Source organism: Dipodomys merriami, unplaced genomic scaffold (assembly GCF_024711535.1).
Source record: "Dipodomys merriami isolate MVZ:Mamm:240054 unplaced genomic scaffold, mDipMer1.0.p SCAF_7, whole genome shotgun sequence".
Taxonomy (NCBI): domain Eukaryota; kingdom Metazoa; phylum Chordata; class Mammalia; order Rodentia; family Heteromyidae; genus Dipodomys; species Dipodomys merriami.
Window position 1 is genome coordinate 48,853,752 of NW_027206290.1, and position 18,541 is coordinate 48,872,292.

General features: G+C 37.7%; 1 protein-coding gene across 12 annotated transcripts in view; it reads left to right on the forward strand.

Annotated features, from left to right (window-relative positions):
- Arpp21 (cAMP regulated phosphoprotein 21) overlaps positions 1–18,541 on the forward strand; it is a 172,894-nt gene that overhangs the window by 79,122 nt on the left and 75,231 nt on the right. For 7 of the 12 annotated variants that reach the window (XM_070006564.1, XM_070006566.1, XM_070006567.1 and 4 more), the window contains 4 exons: positions 1,313–1,414; positions 7,798–7,835; positions 9,682–9,741; positions 14,292–14,521. In XM_070006564.1, the coding sequence (XP_069862665.1) occupies positions 1,313–1,414; positions 7,798–7,835; positions 9,682–9,741; positions 14,292–14,521 (430 nt within the window). The remainder of the gene's footprint in view (positions 1–1,312; positions 1,415–7,797; positions 7,836–9,681; positions 9,742–14,291; positions 14,522–18,541) is intronic. The other 5 variants (XM_070006570.1, XM_070006571.1, XM_070006572.1 and 2 more) reach the window with 5 other exon arrangements.

An 18,541-nucleotide genomic window follows, 5' to 3' on the forward strand; every position in this document is an offset into this window, starting at 1 on the left:
AGCCTTCTTTTCATCTTTTCTGGTCCATGTAAAATTGTCTGCTTGTTCTGCATGAGGTGTAGCCAACTTTATCCATGTGTAATGTGCTTGTGACAAAACACTCTGTTGTTGACCTAGAAGAGCCTGGATCATGGTACTTGGCCCAGGATAAGGAAAGTTTGCTGATCTCGTCTCTAGATAGGGGTTGTGGTATCCAGAGTGAGGAAAAAGAAAATCTTAGAAAATGCAAGGGAAAACAAATTCTAAATGATCGTAAGAACAATAGAAAGCCACATAAATGCCACAGCAATTACACTTTGCGTCTGACACTCAGAAATAGATATTTTTGAAGTGACTTTGCTTAATCATTCTTAAAGGTAAGACAATCTGCATCTCACTCAGGATCTCTTCTTAATTGCTTTCTCTGAGTCACTGTGAGCCACAGTGTGCATCTCTGACGAACTTTTTAATCAAATTTGTTCATCGCTTTCACCTTTTCCCCCTCCCACCACCACTATCACAGCCACTGAATTGCACTGTGGCTTGTGTTTCACTACAAAATCTGTGCCTGTGTTGAGTACTCAGCAGGGTGTCTGGTGCATGGACGGATGAATGTGGTTAAGTGCAGGGCATGGTGTCAAGAATGGCCATGGTTAGACAGGAGGGTAGTGGAGATGCAGGAAATGGCTCAGATGAGAGGAAGAAGAAGAGCAGTCCTCATGCTGGGTTCTTTGAGTTGTTTTCACTTTGTCCGAATTGACCCTGATCAACAAATAGATATAACTTGTAGTCATAAGGCCCTTCTGCCTGTATCAACCCGTTCACAGGACCATTGGTCAAATAAAAAAGCACCGCCACTTGGGAGACAGTAAAATGATGTTTACATGATCTTCCATTTTGTCCCCTACGTAAGGTGCTAATGGGCTGACTTTCTCGTTCTCCAATCCCCAAGTTTTCAAAGCTATTTTTTCCCCATGTCCCTCACTGCTTTCTTCTGAGGAGTCAAAAACACACAGGCTAGAAAATTAGACAGAATCCTTACCTGGGAAGGTTGTAGATTCTCAGGACTTGTGCCCCATTCAGGTACACTCATCTAGGCACACCTGAGCTACTCTTCTACAGTAAGGGAACTACCACAAGCAACAAAACACACCCCATCATTGCATGCTATGTACACATGGTCCATGTCCCCCTCACTCAGCCTCCTCAGGGACAGAGAGGGTAAGACTTGTCATGCTCCAGTTGTTTAAATGAGCATTTAATATTCTCAGCTGACAGTTGTTTTTTAACAACTCAACTTGGATAACCCTCCTGATTTCTTTTCTCTGTTCAGCAAAACAGAATGCATCCATTTAGAGATGACAGACGAAGTAAATCAATTGAAGAGAGAGAAGAGGAGTATCAGAGAGTGAGGGAGAGAATATTTGCACACGATGTGAGTAGTTGTTTTAATTGCCTCTTTAGTCTGGGCCTTCCATCAGCAGAAAGGCAGGCTCATTCCCCAGACAGGGATCTGGCAGGGAGGACAGAGGCTGGAGCCAGGGAGCAGCAAATCAAACTGCAGCAGCAAAGGAAAAGTGTTTCTGGAAGAGGAGTCAGTTCAGGGAAATGCTGGAAAATGAGCCAATGGTCTGATCAGGGTGTGATCAGTATCAAAGTAGAGAGGCAACATTTTGGTCAGTAAAATGGACCTTCTATACAGAGAGAGAATGACAGATTGCGTAAATACCTACACATCCACATTAGGCCACAGAGAATTCATTTGTGGATTAACAAATGCCCCATTATGCAAAAGAAGGAATTACAAAGAAAGAGTCTGTTGCTCACACACATGTACACTTACATACATCTACAAATATACAGTACTTTCAGAGTCCTTTGCAAATATGGACACTTCGTTACAGTGAAGTTAGTAATGTTCAATCCCCTATTCCTCAATTTCAGATCAAATAAAATATGCAATCAATTTGTCAAGGGAATATTCAAAAAAATCATTTCTTTTGATCAAATTCTAACAAAGAAAACATGGTTAGGATTTTTTTTTTACTTTTTATCCTCTAGGGTCAAGATAAAGTGTAATTATGTTACATAAAATCCAAAAGGAGTTTTTTTAGGCTGTATTTAACATGAAAGTTAAAAGGACAAGCGATCTCCACAGAGCTTTCTACTCCCCCTAATTCATTAGAGCTTTCACATATAGTCTGTGTTCTTCCCTCAGCAAAAGCAGACATGTGGGCTACTTGGTGAGGCAGCAAGTGCAGCATTCCACTTCCAAACCTCTGTAATTTGCCCTTGAGGGGGCCGCATACCAAGTCAGCCTCAGGCCTGGGTGTCAATGCTAGACTTGGAGGACTACTGCTCTGGGGGTTGACCAAGAGAGTTCTAGATCACCTAGCTGGTGCTGATGCTGAAATCTAAAGCTATCTAAGAGTCAGCCTTTTACAGTTCTGCATTGTTTCCCTCTCCTATCCACCTTCCCTTTCTTGAATACTCTAAATTACAATTTTAATTATTGAATATTCTGACCCAGAGCTCTGAAATTAGCAGATGGGGAGAAAGGGAATTGGAGATTGCCATCACTAGTAATCTGGATGCAATTTTAGGAGATTCTACTTGGACTCATCATGGTCAGGCTTTTTGGAAGGTGCAAAGCACAGCCTGAAACATGTTGGACCTTTAATTGTATTTGCCTGATATCAGGATGGAATGATGAAAAAGTCTACTCTCCTCGTGAGAGGTTGAGGCTTAGAGGAGAGGAATGGGGTACATCATCATCACATCATCATTCTTTTCTGAAGATGTTTTTAGAGAGCACTTTTCTTTTCTTTTTTTTTTTGGTCAGTCGTGGGGCTTGAACTCTGGGCTTGGGGGCTATCCCTCAGCTCTTCAGCTCAAGGTGAGGGCTCTACCATTTAAGCCACAGCGCCACTTCTGGTTTTCTAGTGATTTATTGGAGATAAGAGTCTCACGGACTTGCCTTGCCCAGGCTGGCTTTGAACTGTGATCCTCAGATCTCAGCCTCCTGAGTAGCTAGGATTACAGGCGTGAGCCACCAGTGCCCGGCTTAGAGAGAACTTTATATTGAAAATTATTTCACCTTTTAATCTTCTACCCACTCTTAATTCCTCATGCATGCACAAACATATATTAAAAACATTGACATACTGCTTTGGGTAAGCCAAGAAATTTATGAATCTTTATGATATAAAACAAATACTAATCACAGATAATCATACACATAGCCTTATGGGTTTATTGTTTCTTTTTTTAATTAATATTGTTAAGTAGTTATACAAACGAGTTGCCATCTTGAGTGCCTTCCTGGTATGAAGATGATCCAGGTACTGCTTCCTGATTGGCTGCTTTTCATGTCCTGTCCATGGAAAGATCTCACAGGAAGAAGGGGTTGGCTGACTTCTCTTGCACTCTTGAATCTGAATTCTAAATTTGAGCACTGAGGTAAACACAGTACTTTGACTTTCAATGGCCACATTGCTTTTCTACAAAATGCAAATGGCTGTGTACCCTGCAAGAGCAGGCTTCAGTGTGAGAATGTTAAAAGACCCAACTGTTGCCAAGCCTTTCTGTTCCATGATATCAGCTGGCAGCCATCTTTAATGTGATATGACTTCTGTCCTCTGTACAAACAAGGATTTGAGTTGCTCTGGTAGGGTTTTTACTGGCCAACACATGTGACTTTACATATTCAAATGGGAGGCCAGCCTATTCCTGGGACTACTTTTAATACAGCATTGTAGGGCAGGGTTTAAAATTGGAATCCTACATTCAAAATACGGTAATAGAAGAGATCCCAGAATTAACTGAAGCCTCTATCATTTGTGATATGCTATGAGCACATGTGTGCGTGTTTCTAAAGGAATATTCCTTATATTTATCATATTCTGCTAACACTTAAAATCCTAAGAAGGTGGAAAGTGGGGAAGCCCAGTATCTTTCTCCCTGGGTAGTTCTGTTAAGAGTTGGCAGCAGCCAGAAGCAGGTGGCTCATGCCTGTAATCCTAGCTACTAAGGAGGCTGAGCTCTGAGAACTGAAGTTCAAAGCCAGCCTAGGCAGGAAAATACGTGAGACTCTTATCTCCAATTAACCACCAGAAAACCAGAAGTGGTGCTGAGGCTGGGAAGAGCCAAGGCCCAGAGTTCAAGCTCCACCACCAACATAATAAATAAATAAATAAATAAATAAATAAATAAATAAATAAATAAATAAATAAATAAATAAAGAGTTAGCAGCAGTACCACTGGTATTCTTGGTAAAGCTATGTTATTGTGTATGACAAAGCATCTCAAGATTTATCTGCTTACGCAACTAAATCAATGAATACAAAACATTTATTATCTCAAAGTTTCTGTGTTCAGGCCTGTAGCAGGGGCTTGGCAGATGTCTCTGGTGCAAAGCCTCTAATCAGATGTTGGCCTTAACCTGTCAGCTGGGGCTATTGCCATTTACAGACCAGGCTTCATTATCTGTGTCCAGGCTCATTCACGTGGTGAACGGTGATCCTCCATGGCAATAATCAGATCTCTGATCTCTGCCATTGGTTGCCTTCCTGACATGGCAACCACTTGATCAGGAGAAAAAGATTTACTAGGGAAAGAGACTGAGCCCAAGATGGCAGTCACATACATTAATTTGGAGAATGATATACCTTGGCTTCTGCTGAATTCTATTTGACATCTAAAACAATGTCAGAACAAAGCTCTATACAGCAAGTTCCTTAGCCTCCTCCCTGCCTCCCCCAAGGCTGGGAACACAAAGAAAAGGGATCACTAGAGATAACCCTATATTAACAAGATACTTTCTACATCCTCGGTTAACTCACATTCTCAAGGACAACATGGCAAAATGAACTTTCTTGAATTTACACAACTCTTCCTCATGATTTACATAACTGTAGCACATTGAAAGACTTTAATCAGGGAATTTCTACAACTCCAAATGGTCACTATCTCTGCCTAGATTGTTGAGGCACAACAAACAAAATCATTATTTTCAAGATGATAACTAATGTATATTAAGTTGATTACAAAACATATGCAAAGGATCCAGCATATGGATAATGAATTCAGAGAAGTCTAATATTTTTTCTTAACCAGTCTTATTTAATTTGTTCATAATATAAAAATAAACTAAGAAATCAGCTTTGCTGGTCAATTAGCTTAGGTATAACAGGTTGAAATAGGTTCAACAGGTTCAAACAGTTTGAAACATTGAATAATTATATGTCTAGTTTCTGCTAGTTGAAATAACAATAGAGATTTCAGAGATTCAAGTATTTGGAATTTAGCAAACGTGGATTGATTTTAAAATTAGAATTGTTCTTGAATGTTTCCAAATGAATTTTTTGTCAAAGAGTGTCTAAAAGAGTATGTGTGTGTATGTGTGTGTGTGCATGTGTGTACATGTGTGCCCATGCAAATGTTTTCCTATATAGGCACACAAAATATGTGGAAAACATATTTCAAATCCGGTTTGAGAATCTGGGTATCTTGAAATAAGACTATTATTTGAGAACTAAATATTTATACATCAGAATACAGATCAACTCATTTTTCAACTTATAAGTATCTGTTGTCAGTCATTCTGGAAATAATCCTTTTTCTTTGGTAATTATTTCAGCTTATTTGATGGTCAGTTTGATGTGATATATACTAACTCTGAAAGGGTTGTATTAATAAAGGTGTATATATGAGAAGGTATGTCTTTCCTGGAGGGAAACTACACAGGCTATTTATGTGTCACTAGGAGCTCAGAGAGACCTATCGCACACTGACTCCTCTCACTTTGTCTGGAGTACCTCCTGCTGAGAACTTCTGGTAGAGCCTATAATGCCCTGGAGAGGCATTTATAGGTGGAAGGGGGGAGGAAATAAGATACAGGGAAGAATTCTGCAACCCATTAGGCAAAAAATGTTTCTCTCTTTTAAAGAAAGGAGCCTTTTATATCTGGGAATGCATATAAGTGACAGCTTTAAATGTTGTACTTAATTACTATGACAATTTTTATCGTTCTCTGCTATTAAATGTGCAAGTTATTAATACCCTTTTCTAAAATTTATTTTCACCAACGACTGAATCATGGCCATAAATGTCACTTCATGATTTTGAAAATGTAGGGAAGAGGTGATGAGATGATTTCTTAGACCCTTCTCACAAAAATCTAAAGAATAGTCTTGAGAGAGAATTTGTGAAAGAATATCTTTGATTTGCTGGTATCTTAACATTTTAATACAAAGAGTTTTAGTAGCTTATTCTACCGCCACCCAAATGCTGTTAGGTTTAACCAGTCTGAAAAGGTCAGTGTGTCTTTGATCAACTTCTTCAAAGGAGTGGATTTTTCAACCATTCCAATACTAGTCACAGCATTATAAACCTAATTGACTTCTATCAGCTAGAAGAGTTGAGAGGCAGCAAAAGTATTGGACTAAGAATGACCACCTGAAACAGCCTCACTTTCTTCTATGACTTTATCAGGTAGTAAATTCAAACTGGGGGAAATGAAGACAACACTTGTAGCTGAGAATTCAAAAATGGTCTTTGCAGGAACAAGGTTGATGCATCTTTTGTTTGTTTCTCTTTCTCTGTATAAAAGTCCAACTGAGAAAGCTATTTGTGAAGGCTTTCTCATTCAATTAGCAGCTTTTACTTTCTGTTCAGTAAGGGTCCTACACACGTGACATTTGAGAACCATGTTGAATACAGAAAGATAAAAGCAGAAAACCATTAGAGACCCTTACTCCTGTGCTCAGACCAGAGAAGAAAACACTAGTCTTAAATTGAGGCCTTTGGCTGGGTGCAAAGAAGTGATTTCTCTAGCAAAATGAAGAACCTCCAAACTTCTGCTTGCCTCTTGTTTTTGTCTTAAAATAGACCTGGATATCCTCTTCAATTCCTGAATGGGTCATTTATCCATCGCTTAGAAACCATCTACACATCTGATACCATTCCTCTTTGTTTGTGTGTATCTAACACCTTGGACATAAAATGGTTTTATCTCAAACTTTGTATCTTATTCTACAGACAGCACTGTGTTTGGTGGAGAATTTTTTTTTTCTTTGGTTGACATCTGGTTCGAACCACCTTTCTTCAGTATGAAATGATTATGGAATTGTATCTTGCTCTGCATTGTGTATTAAACACAGGATATGAGATAAAGGAATGTGAAGTGAACAGTTGTGTAAAAGAAAGCCATTTGCTTTTTGTTTGAAGGGCCTAGAAAAACCAGAGTTTGATCATGCTTCCCTAATTAGCTTCATTTGTTAAAACTTGCCTTCTACTCACCCCCTTATGTAAGATTAATGATGGGTTTAGTTCTGAGAGACTTGTAGCCTCTCTTTCTTTCAGCAGAGAGTCTCAGTTCGAAGCAGTGAGGACAGAATCATGGCTTCCTCATGCTCCCTCCCTTAGGTGGCCTGTGTCAAGTTTGCATGTCTGCTTTGAGTTTTTTGTGGGGCCCTACCTTTGGCTTTTGTTCCTGGCTGCACTTGGGCAGCTCCATCTGACTTGTATGTTTCTCCAGCAGTTTTCATTCACATCACTTCTGACCTTGATGCTGACCAGGGCTTAATCTATTTAAATCTGAATATGCCTTGATGACAAAAACTACCTGTTCTGCATGAGAATTGGTTGATCTTTAAACTCAAATGCTAACCTATTTTTTCCTTTTTTATTTCTTTCTTTTGTACATAAGTTTCTTACTCCTTTTCTCCTAGGAGGGGGGAAGTGGTTTTAATTCAGGAATAGAGTTGGGATCCTCAGCACACCCGAACATCTGATACAACTCCTTTTTTTATTTTTCAGTCAGTTTGCTCCCAGGAAAGTCTTTATATGGAAAACAGGTAAAATGAAATTTTCTTTTTGATATCATTAAATAGTCTGTCATGTGTGTTCTGTATACTCCCACACACATATATATTTCATATGTATATTTCATATATATATGTGTGCTTGAATATATGTATAAGTAAATACATATATCTATCATATATACCTATATATTCACACATATGTGTTATTTAATATGTCTAAAGGTACTGAATTTGGGGAAAAAGTTCTCTGAGTTACTTCCAGACAGAGAATTAAACATTTTCCTTATTTAAAGTCTCAACCAAAGTATAATTCTTTTTACCTTTATCTGGTATTAGAAGAAAGAATTGTCAAGAACTCACAGGAATGAACAGTTTTATTGGTTTATTTAAAAGGCTGCTAAAAGTACTTCAGTATTTGATAATGTTGACCACTTCTTTGTATAGTTATAGAGGTAATAGTTGGAAAACCTTTTCCAAAGTTTCTCTTTCTAAACTATTAATCTTTAAAAACAGCTAGCATGAAAATCTTGCCTGAACTGGTTTGGATTTAGAGTATAACCAATTTAAGGTTTACTGAAAGGGAGAAAATAAGATATAAAGAGGATTAAAGTTTATAGGATACCTTGTGGATAAAAGCAGACATATTTCAAATATAACATATGTACTTTAAAAATTATTCTAGATGAATATATATTAAAATATTTCACTGGTTTATTCACAGATATCTAAGACATGAATGAAGGTTAGGATATAAAAGAATTCATCTTTACTTTAACAATCACATTTTTTATATGAATCATTATTGGTAACTTGTTTAGAAATATAGTTCTGGTAAAGAAAGCTGTTGTTGATTTTACTTTAGGTGTCAACTTAATAGGTATCTCTCTAAAATGGATTAAAATGGAGCTGGTGAAATACCAGTAAGTACATAGAGAAATTTAAACTTGTATTTTTGAAAAAAGTGATCTTAAAAAGTCAACATTCATATTAGCAGTTAGAAATCTTCAAGTAACTAAATTCTAAGAGAAAGACTCTTTTAGAGGACAAAATGAAATTACAAAACAAGGCCATGTAAGAGATTTTAAAAACTCTAAATCTTCATACAGATTTAGGCACATATCCCAGGATAATAGTAAAATGGGGAATCCATGAGAATTAATATCTTTACAATGATTCTGAAAGCATTTCAAATTCTATGTCCACACTAAAAATGTTAAGTGCTGACCTACAGTTCAATAATTGGGATCCTTATTCTTCCTATCATTTCCCCCACCTCAATCCCTAATCCTATTCATTTATATTTAAGCATCTGGTATATTCAAGTTGGAATTTCAGCAATATCATAATAACTGATCACACATATCTATCTACCTATTTATCTACCTATGTATGTGTGTATACGTATACATACACATATCAATAGATGATGTATAAACAAGACTTGATTTGGTCCCAAGAAAAATTAACCTGAAAACCTCCCTGGAATAATTAATTTTACTTGGATACTTGCTTCTGGAATCTTTATTTTCTGCTGGACAGAAACGATTTTAATAAAACTTTATTTTTATCTGGATTGCAAAATCACAACTTGTATATTTAATTAAATTTCTATTAGACACATATCAATTTCTTTAGCTCTCTCTCTCCCCATCTTTTACACAACTTCTACTTTCTCCTTCCACAAGTGTAGGGACAAAGATCTTAACCCTTTGATGCTGCCAATCACTAATTTTATTACACTAAAATTTAACATATAAGGAAGATGATATAGAGGATTTACTTACAAGAAAGTTATCGTTATAGTAGAGTACATGTCCATTTGACATATGGCATTACTTAGGTTTCATATCATAAAAATCATGTTTTTCATTTCCAGTAGGCTCTTGGAAGACAGTACCATATGCAATGAGATCTATAAGAAAAGACAGCTTTTTCGGTTGGTATTGTTTACTTTCTTTAAACTGTGTTTTCAGATTATGTGGTGAAATCCATGTTAAATATAAGTGTATTACTGTAAAAATATTTCTTTTCATGGAAAAAATATTGTTTAGTCCTCTCTTGACAGTTTGTTACACAGCCAGTGTGGAGCCATATTGGATAATATGGAATATGGGGCTTGAAAGCTTGTATATACTTCTTCAGGCTTCTTCCTGAGTGTCTACTTTTGGAGGGCTAACTCTGGCTACACACTGGTGTAAGATTTCCAGATCTATTGTGGTGATTACACTGAGTTAAAATATTTCTGGCAGGATGAAATTATGCATTTATAGCCATTACTAGAAAATAAATCAATGATAACTCTATTTGGATAGCTGAATTTTAAATCACTACTTCCATCATAATATTTCTAAATATTTCCAAAATAAACTACAAAGTTCCTCCCAATTATAATGAGCAAGCAGTACTATAAATATCCTCATTATCTAATGTGTATATTAAATGTATTGACTAATGTATGAATAGTAGGATTTATCTCTGTAAGAGGAAAGACAAGATGAAACTCTTGCTGGCTTTAAAGATAGAAAACCCTTTTTAAAAAATGTGCTTAAAAGTATTTTTGCAGTCAATTTGAAATTTGAATGCCTCCATTAAGAATGCAGTCAATTTGAAATCTGAATGCCACCATTAAAAACTTATCATAAGGGCTGGGAATGTGACTTAGTGGTAGAATGCTTGTCCAGCATGCATGAAGCTCTAGGTTCGATTCCTCAATACCACATAAACAGAAAAAGCCAGAAGTGGCACTGTAGCTCAAGTGGTAGAGTGCTAGCCTTGATCACAGAGAGGCTCGGGCACAGTGTCCTGGCCCTGAGTTCAAGCCCCAGGACTGCCACCATCCCCGCCACCCCCCTACCCAAAAAAAGAGTAAGCCAGGCTAATTGACGCATGCTTGTAATCCCAGCTATTTAAAAGGCAGAGATTTGTGAAGTTTGAGGCCAGCCAAGGCAAAAACTTAGTGAAATAACATCTCAACAAACAAGCTAGGCATAGTGATACCTAACTATCATACTAGCTGCACATGAGAAATGGGTAGGAGGATGGAAATCCAAACCCAAGGGGATGCGAGTGAGTTAAGGAACATGAGAATTTACCTGAAAAATAATTAAAGTCAACAAGGTCTGAGAACTGAGGGCATTGCTGAAGTGGTAGAGTCTGCATAGCAAGCAGAGTTCAAACTTCAATACCAACAAAATAATAAAGATTAAAAAATAATAAAAAAATTATAAACTAACAGGATAATTTGTTCCCTTATACTTTGTAAATACAAAAAAAGATGGATACTTTTCAACATCTTTTGCTTTTCTAGATCAAATTACATAGTCTAACTTCCCATAATTTTAGACATTTTTTTCATACTTGATTATTAAAGAGATAGCCTTGCATTTCTCTTTTAAAAAGAAAGAGGGAAAAAATTAAATTTATCATTACCCCTGCAACTCACACACTTCAACCTAGTTTGTTTAAGCAGATACAGAAAACATACATATTCTTGGCTTTAAGTTAGTTTTTATAGCCCCACCAATAGCCTTCTAGAAGAGCTAGACTCAAGTCAGCCATCCAAAATACTAGTCCTATCACCCACCAAAATCATCAAGCAAAGAAACCAGAAAGGCAACTTAGCACAAAACCAGCGACATAATTGTAAAGGCAATTCTAAGTGTAAATCATTCATTGCTTGGGCAATAAATAATGATACAATGTACAGAAGTGAAGGAAAATAAATACTATCAGTTGTAAATCAGCAGAGAAACAGAACTCAGGGTACATGCGTGAGGACCAAATTTAATAACTAGTGATTGCATGATAACTAGAATTACCCCTCAGCCTCAGTTCCAATAACCAATCTTCTCCTGGATCCCCATTGGAAAGATTTTTGAATGCAGGAAGATGGGTATGGACTTGAGCCTATGTTTCCTTTGATATTTGTGATTCTGTACTAAACACAAACAGGTAGAGAACCTCAGCTAGACCTTGTTCAAAGAAACATTACCTAGAGAAGTATAAAGTATATTTCAATGTGCACATATCTAGAAATCATAAAATAAAATGGGATAGAGTAAATTTCCTTAATGCTAACTCCCTAAAGCAGTAATTTAATTCTGTCTGTTAAAATAGGCAAATCATTATTTGGGGCAATGATTTGAGCTGGCAGAATAGATGTTAAGAAGCTAAGGCCTAAATATTTTTTTTTAAAAAGCAAGAAAAAAAAAAAGAAGAAGCTAAGGTCATTGATCAGGGTATTCAATGAAAGCAACACACACACACACAAGTTTAGAAAAAGCTCTAGTCCAAAGGGTACACACCATGACCTAGCACCTTATACCCCCTAAAAATGGTATCTACCACTTTGATAATTAGGATCTCAGCTCTATTGTTACAAGTCCAGATTCCTCTCATGAAATACTAAAGTCACGGAAGAAAGACACCTAAAACAGAATAAAGATGGAATAAGGGTCTCCCCTGCCCCACGTGGACAGCTTTCTTCTGTGGCATTCTACATGATGAATCTAAGGACAAGTGTTTTCTATAATAACTATCGTGCTTGGCTACAGAGGAGATTAGTGCCATGTCTTGGTCCATCCAGTGTAGCAAAAAATAATCTAGCCCAAGCTAAAACTGAATCAGTGTAATCAGAATTAAAAAAGCACAAAGTTGGATTTGCACAGTGGAAGAAAACCCAAGAATGGAACAGGAAACTCTAGAAGAGACCGATTTTATACATCCTGCCTCCTGTGGCTTTCTTAAATTTCAGAAGAGTATCAAGAGGTAAAGTCATGTGTTGTTGGTAAGAGTGCTTCCTTCTGGTAGGCAGGTCTCTTCACAGGTAGTCATTGTTTCTGATTTCTGAGAACAGAGACTGTAAGAAAATATTGAAGTGCTCACAGGGTATGGAAGATTTAATCTATTTCCACCTTTCCAGTGGTTTCTGTCTTCCAAGTTTTCTGTTCTTTGTCCTATCTGCTTTTATAAGCTTCCCTTTATATATTAGTTATTTCATTTTATTTTCTCTTGGATCTATTTAACTTCTCAAATTTTCCTAAAAGAAGTTTAGGAAAGCAAAGTTGGAGCAAAACGTACTGTTTATGTGTACTTTATGTACAATTTGGCTGATTGGTGCTCTGTCCTTTGTGCTGCTGATGCACATGTGTGATATTTGATTCAATAATTCAATGTGAAGCAAGGCATGTGGGGATCATGCCAGAAATCCTAGCTTATATAGGAGTCTGAGATTGAAGGAATGCAGTTCAAAACCAACCTAGGAAGGGAAGGCCATGAAACCAATTGGATGCAATCGTTTTTGTGTTGGTGCTTAATTAGCACCAAAAACCTGTAGGTAGAGCTGTGGCTCAAGAGGTAAAAATCCCAACCTTGAGCTGCCTGGGGCAGTGCCAAGGCCCTGAGCTCAAACCCTCCACATGAAAGAGTTCAATGTGTTACATTACCTATTGATATCAAATTAGGAGTCACATTTCTTGCGCATGATTAATTTCCCCTCCATTTATGTATAATCCACAAGAATCATAGGGTGCTTTAATTATGGATTTATTTTCATGTGCAGAAAAAAAAGAAATTGGAAATATCAACAAAGTAAGTCCTTAAGCAGATTGGAAAGCAATGAAAATGCAAATTGAGTCACATTTCCAAATAGAGCACATTCAGTGTTGCATACTGCTTAAAGATACTCTGGAATCCATGAAATTCACTTCTGGCTGCTGGAATCTTTCCAGTACACCAATGTCTTTCTCTTTGAATTTGGAAAGAATGAATTCTTTCACATAATGGTGTGTCAAGTATTTCCATTGATTGCCTGGGAAAGTTTTGGATTTCTCTAGAACGTTGGCCCTGTAGTTTTGATAAGCTTTAATGTGAGTAGCATTAAAACCCCATTCCCTTTAACCATGAAGGCTAAACTCACTGGGCAATGTCCTTACTATGGACTGATAGAGTAAATTCTGTAATTTCTAGTCTGTCTATCAAAGCCTTGGTAAATTCAAATATCACATAGATGGAAAATGAATTAATAAATAGTCTGCCTAGACCTTGTACAATTTTTTTCAGGACAAACATTTCACACTGAAGAGAAAGAAGGGCTCTTCTTTAGTGGGAATTACTTTTAGACTCATTAATGATGATAATGACTTCTGAATATCATTGTTTACTTGAGTCAGGAGAACTTATCCCCTTATCCTCTCTCCAGGAGATAATGACTACATTTTATACCATGTCTGTCTAGTTTGTTTCTCCATCCCTGGCAGAGGAATCATGTGACATTTCTAGGTTTGACTTTTCTGTTTGTAGTGTTTGTGTTGTATGTGGTGCGGTATCTGTCTATCCATCATCAGGAGATCGGTAGCCTATTTGTGGGGACAATTGGGTTCATTAAAGATGATGAATAGAAGGGTCCTGTGTAAGATAACCCTCCAAGAAGAGTGCCGTGAGTGACATAGCCTTGTTCCCGTGTATCTTTCTGGTGCTATGCTCCAGGGGCAACAGAGACAGCTCAGGGAGGACATCTGGGAGTCGGCAAAGCAGCTCAGAGAACGAACTCAAGTGGTCTGACCACCACAGGGCCTGGAGCAGCACAGACTCTGACAGCTCTAACCGCAACCTACGGCCTACCATGACTAAGACTGCAAGTTTTGGGGGCATCACGGTGCTGACCAGGGGTGACAGCGCATCCAGTACCAGGAGTGCCGGGAAGCTGTCCAAAACAGGTACTTAGTACTACATGGGTTCATGTATTGGTTTTTTTGCTTTGTTTTGTTTTATTTTTATGGTCGGTCATGGGGTTTGAACTCTGGGCCTGAGTGCTGTCCCTCAGCTCTTCAGCCTAAGACAAGCACTCTACCACTTGAGCCACAGCACTACTCCCAGTTTTCTGGTGGCTTATTGGAGATAAGAGTCTCATGAACTTTCCTGTCCAGGCTGGCTTTGAACCATGATCCTCAGATCTCAGCCTCCAGAGTAGCTAGGATTATAGGCCTGAACCACCAGCACCCGGTTGGCAGTTTTTTAAAATTTTATTTTATTTTATTTCTGAACATACTGTACAGAGGGGTTACAATTACATGGGCAGGATAATGCGTACATTTCTTACCAAGCATTGTACCCTCCTCCTTTGGTTTACCCTTCACATCCCTTCCCAGCCTCCCCCCTCTCCCCCAATCCCAATCCTTCTCCTTCCCCCCCCCCCACCGACGTTGTAAAGCTCGTTTTGGACATGACAACTTGTACTTCTCATTGTTGCAACAGGTCCACTTGTATCCTTAAACAACTGGTTTTCCCCATCTCCTCCACAAGTTATACTGACATCAAATATAGTGAAAGCAGGGGTTATACTGTGGGGAAGGGACATACAAAGCAACAAAGAGATAATCTTATAAATGCGTTAGAAACATATGCATGAAAGAAAAAAACATTAAAATACATATCTAAGGGTTCATTTTCCTGACCTCACACTATCTGACCTTTTCTGCTTGACTCATACATATACTAGATATTGCAAATAAGGGAAACCATGGGACCTATGTTTCTTTGGGCCTGGCTTACTTTACTTAATATAATTTTTTCCAAGTTTTTCCATTTCCTAACAAATGGGGCAATGTCATTCTTTCTGATGGAGGCATAGAATTCCATTGTGTATATATACCACATTTTCTTGATCCATTCATCTACTGGGGGACATCTGGGTTGGTTCCATATCTTAACTATGGTAAATAATGCTGCAATAAACATTGATGTGCTGGTAGCTTTCATGTGGTCTTGTTTGTAAACATTTGGGTAAATGCCCAAAAGTGGGATTGCTGGATCATAGGGGAGATCTATGTGAAGTCTTTTGAGGAACCTCCATACTGCTTTCCAAAGTGGTTGAACAAGTTTACATTCCCACCAACAATGAAGTAAGGTTCCTTTCTGTCCACATCCCCTCCAGCATCTGTTGTTGTTAGAGTTCTTGATTTTTGTTGTTCTAACTGGAGTGAGGTGATATCTCAATGTTGTTCTGATTTGCATTTCTTTTATGGCTAGGGATGTTGAACATTTCTTCATGTGTCTATTGGCCATCCTTCTTTCTTCTTCAGAGAAGCTTCTCTTTAAGTCTTTCGCCCACTTATTTATTGGGCAGTTGTTTCTTTGAGGATTTGTTGTTGGGGGGTTTAATTTTTTGAGTTCCAAGTATATTTTAGATATGAGACCCTTGTCCGTTGTATGGCTAGTAAAGATCTTCTCCCAATCGGTGGGCTTTCTATTGATCTTGCTAGCTATGTCATTTGCCCTGCAAAAGCTCTGCAACTTTATGCAATCCCATTTGTCCAACCTTTCTTTGATTTGTTGTGTTTCCGGGTCTCTATTCAAAAAATTTCGGCCTAAGCCAAGGAGACCTAGGGTTTCTCCTATTCCATCCTGTAATGTTTTCAGAGTGTCTGCTTTGACTCCAAGGTCTTTGATCCATTTGGAGTTGATTCTGGTGTAGGGTGATATATAAGGATCTAGCTTTAGTTTTCTACATGTAGTTAACCAATTTTGCCAGCACCATTTACTGAAGAGGCTGTCTTTGTTCCATTCTATTGTTTTAGCTCCCTTATCGAAGATTAGATGGCTATAGGTCTGTAGGTTCATTTCTGGGTTTTCAATTCTATTCCATTGATCCTGAGGTCTGTTCTTATGCCAATACCAAGCTGTTTTGATTACTATGGCTTTATAGTAGAGTTTGAAATTTGGTATTGATATTCCTCCAGCAGTGTTCTTTCCGTTGAGGAGCGTTTTTGCTATTCGGGGTCTTTTATTGTTCCATATGAATTTTTGGATTGCCTCTTCTATTTCCTTGAAGAATGAGGTTGGAATTTTGATAGGTATTGCGTTGAATTTGTAGATAGCCTTGGGAAGTATTGCCATTTTCACGATGTTAATCTTGCCAATCCAGGAGCATGGGAGGCTTTGCCATTTTTTTAGTTCTGTGTTGATTTCCTTTTTCAAGATTTTAAAGTTTTCATCATAGAGGTCCATCACTTCTTTAGTTAAGTTAATTCCTAGGTATTTTATTTTTTGTGGGGCTATTACAAATGGAGTTGCTTTCTTAATTTCAGCCACACTTTTCATATTGTTGGCATACAGAAAAGCCATTGATTTTTGGGGGTTAATTTTATAACCTGCTACTTTGCCAAAGTTTTGAATCAGCTTGAGTAATTTGGGAGTGGAGTCTATGGGATTCTTTAAATACAAGATCATGTCATCTGCAAAGAGGGAGAGTTTTATTTCTTCTTTCCCTATTTGGATCCCCTTTATGTCTGCATCTTGTCTTATTGCTGTAGCTAGGCATTCTAATACTAGATTGAAGAGGAGTGGAGAGTGGGCATCCTTGTCCTGTTCCTGAGTTAAGAGGAAATGGCTTTAGTTTTTCACCATTGAGTATAATGCTGGCTGTAGGTTTGTCATATACAGCCTTTATTGTATTGAGGAATGTTCCATGGATTCCTAATTTTTCCAAAACCTTCATCATGAAGGGGTGTTGGATCTTGTCGAATGCTTTTTCTGCATCTATTGAGATAACCATGTGGTTCTTATTCTTGCTCCTGTTGATGTGATGAATAATATTAATTGATTTGCATATATTGAACCAGCTTTGCATCCCTGAAATGAATCCTGTTTGATCGTGGTGTATGATTTTTTGGATGAATTGTTGAAGTCGATTGGCCAAAATTTTGTTGAGAAGTTTTGCATCAATATTCATCAAAGAAATGGGTCTATAGTTCTCTTTCTTTGATGAGTCCCTGCCTGGTTTTGGGATGAGGGTTATGATGGCTTCATAGAATGTGTTCGGTAGTGAGCTTTCTCTTTCGATTTCATTAAAGAGTTGGAGGAGTATTGGTGTGAGCTCTGCTTTGAAGGCCTTGTAAAATTCCGCTGTAAAACCATCTGGTCCTGGACTTTTCTTAGCTGGGAGGTCTCTTATTGCTGTTTCTATTTCAGTGATTGATATGGGCCTGTTAAGGTAGTTTAACTCATCTTGGTTTAGTTTTGGCATGTCAATATTTGCTAGGAAAAGGTCCATTTCTGTCAAGTTGTCAAACTTATTAGCATAAAGTTTTGAGAAGTATTCCCTTAAAATGTTCTGAATCTTGGTTGTTTCTGTGGTGATGTTTCCATTCTCATCTCTGAGTTTAATAATTTGGGTGTGTTCTCTTCTTTTTCTGATAAGATTTGCTAAGGGTCTGTCAATTTTGTTAATTTTTTCGAAGAACCAACTCTTTGTTTTGTTGATTCTTTCTATAGTTTTTTTGGATTCTAATTCATTTAATTCTGATTTAATTTTGATTATTTCTTTCCGTCTACTGGATTGGGGTTTATCTTGCTGCTCTTTTTCAAGGAGGTTTAGATGTGTCATTAAATTGCTAGTTTCAGATCTCTCCAATTTGTTGATGTAGGAGCTCAGAGCTATAAACTTGCCTCTGAGTACTGCCTTTGCTGTGTCCCAGAGGAGCTGGTAATTTGTGTGTTCATTTTTGTTGAATAGCATGAACATTTGAATTTCCTTTCTAATCTCTTCCATGACCCACTCATGATTCAGCAGTGTATTGTTCAGCATCCATGTGATGCTGGACTTTCTTTGGTGGCTTTTGGTGTTGAGTTCTAATTTTATTCCCTTGTGGTCAGAGAGAATGCAAGGTATAACTTCAATGTTTCTGAATTTAGACAAGTTTGCTTTATGGCCTAAAATGTGTTCTATTTTAGAAAAC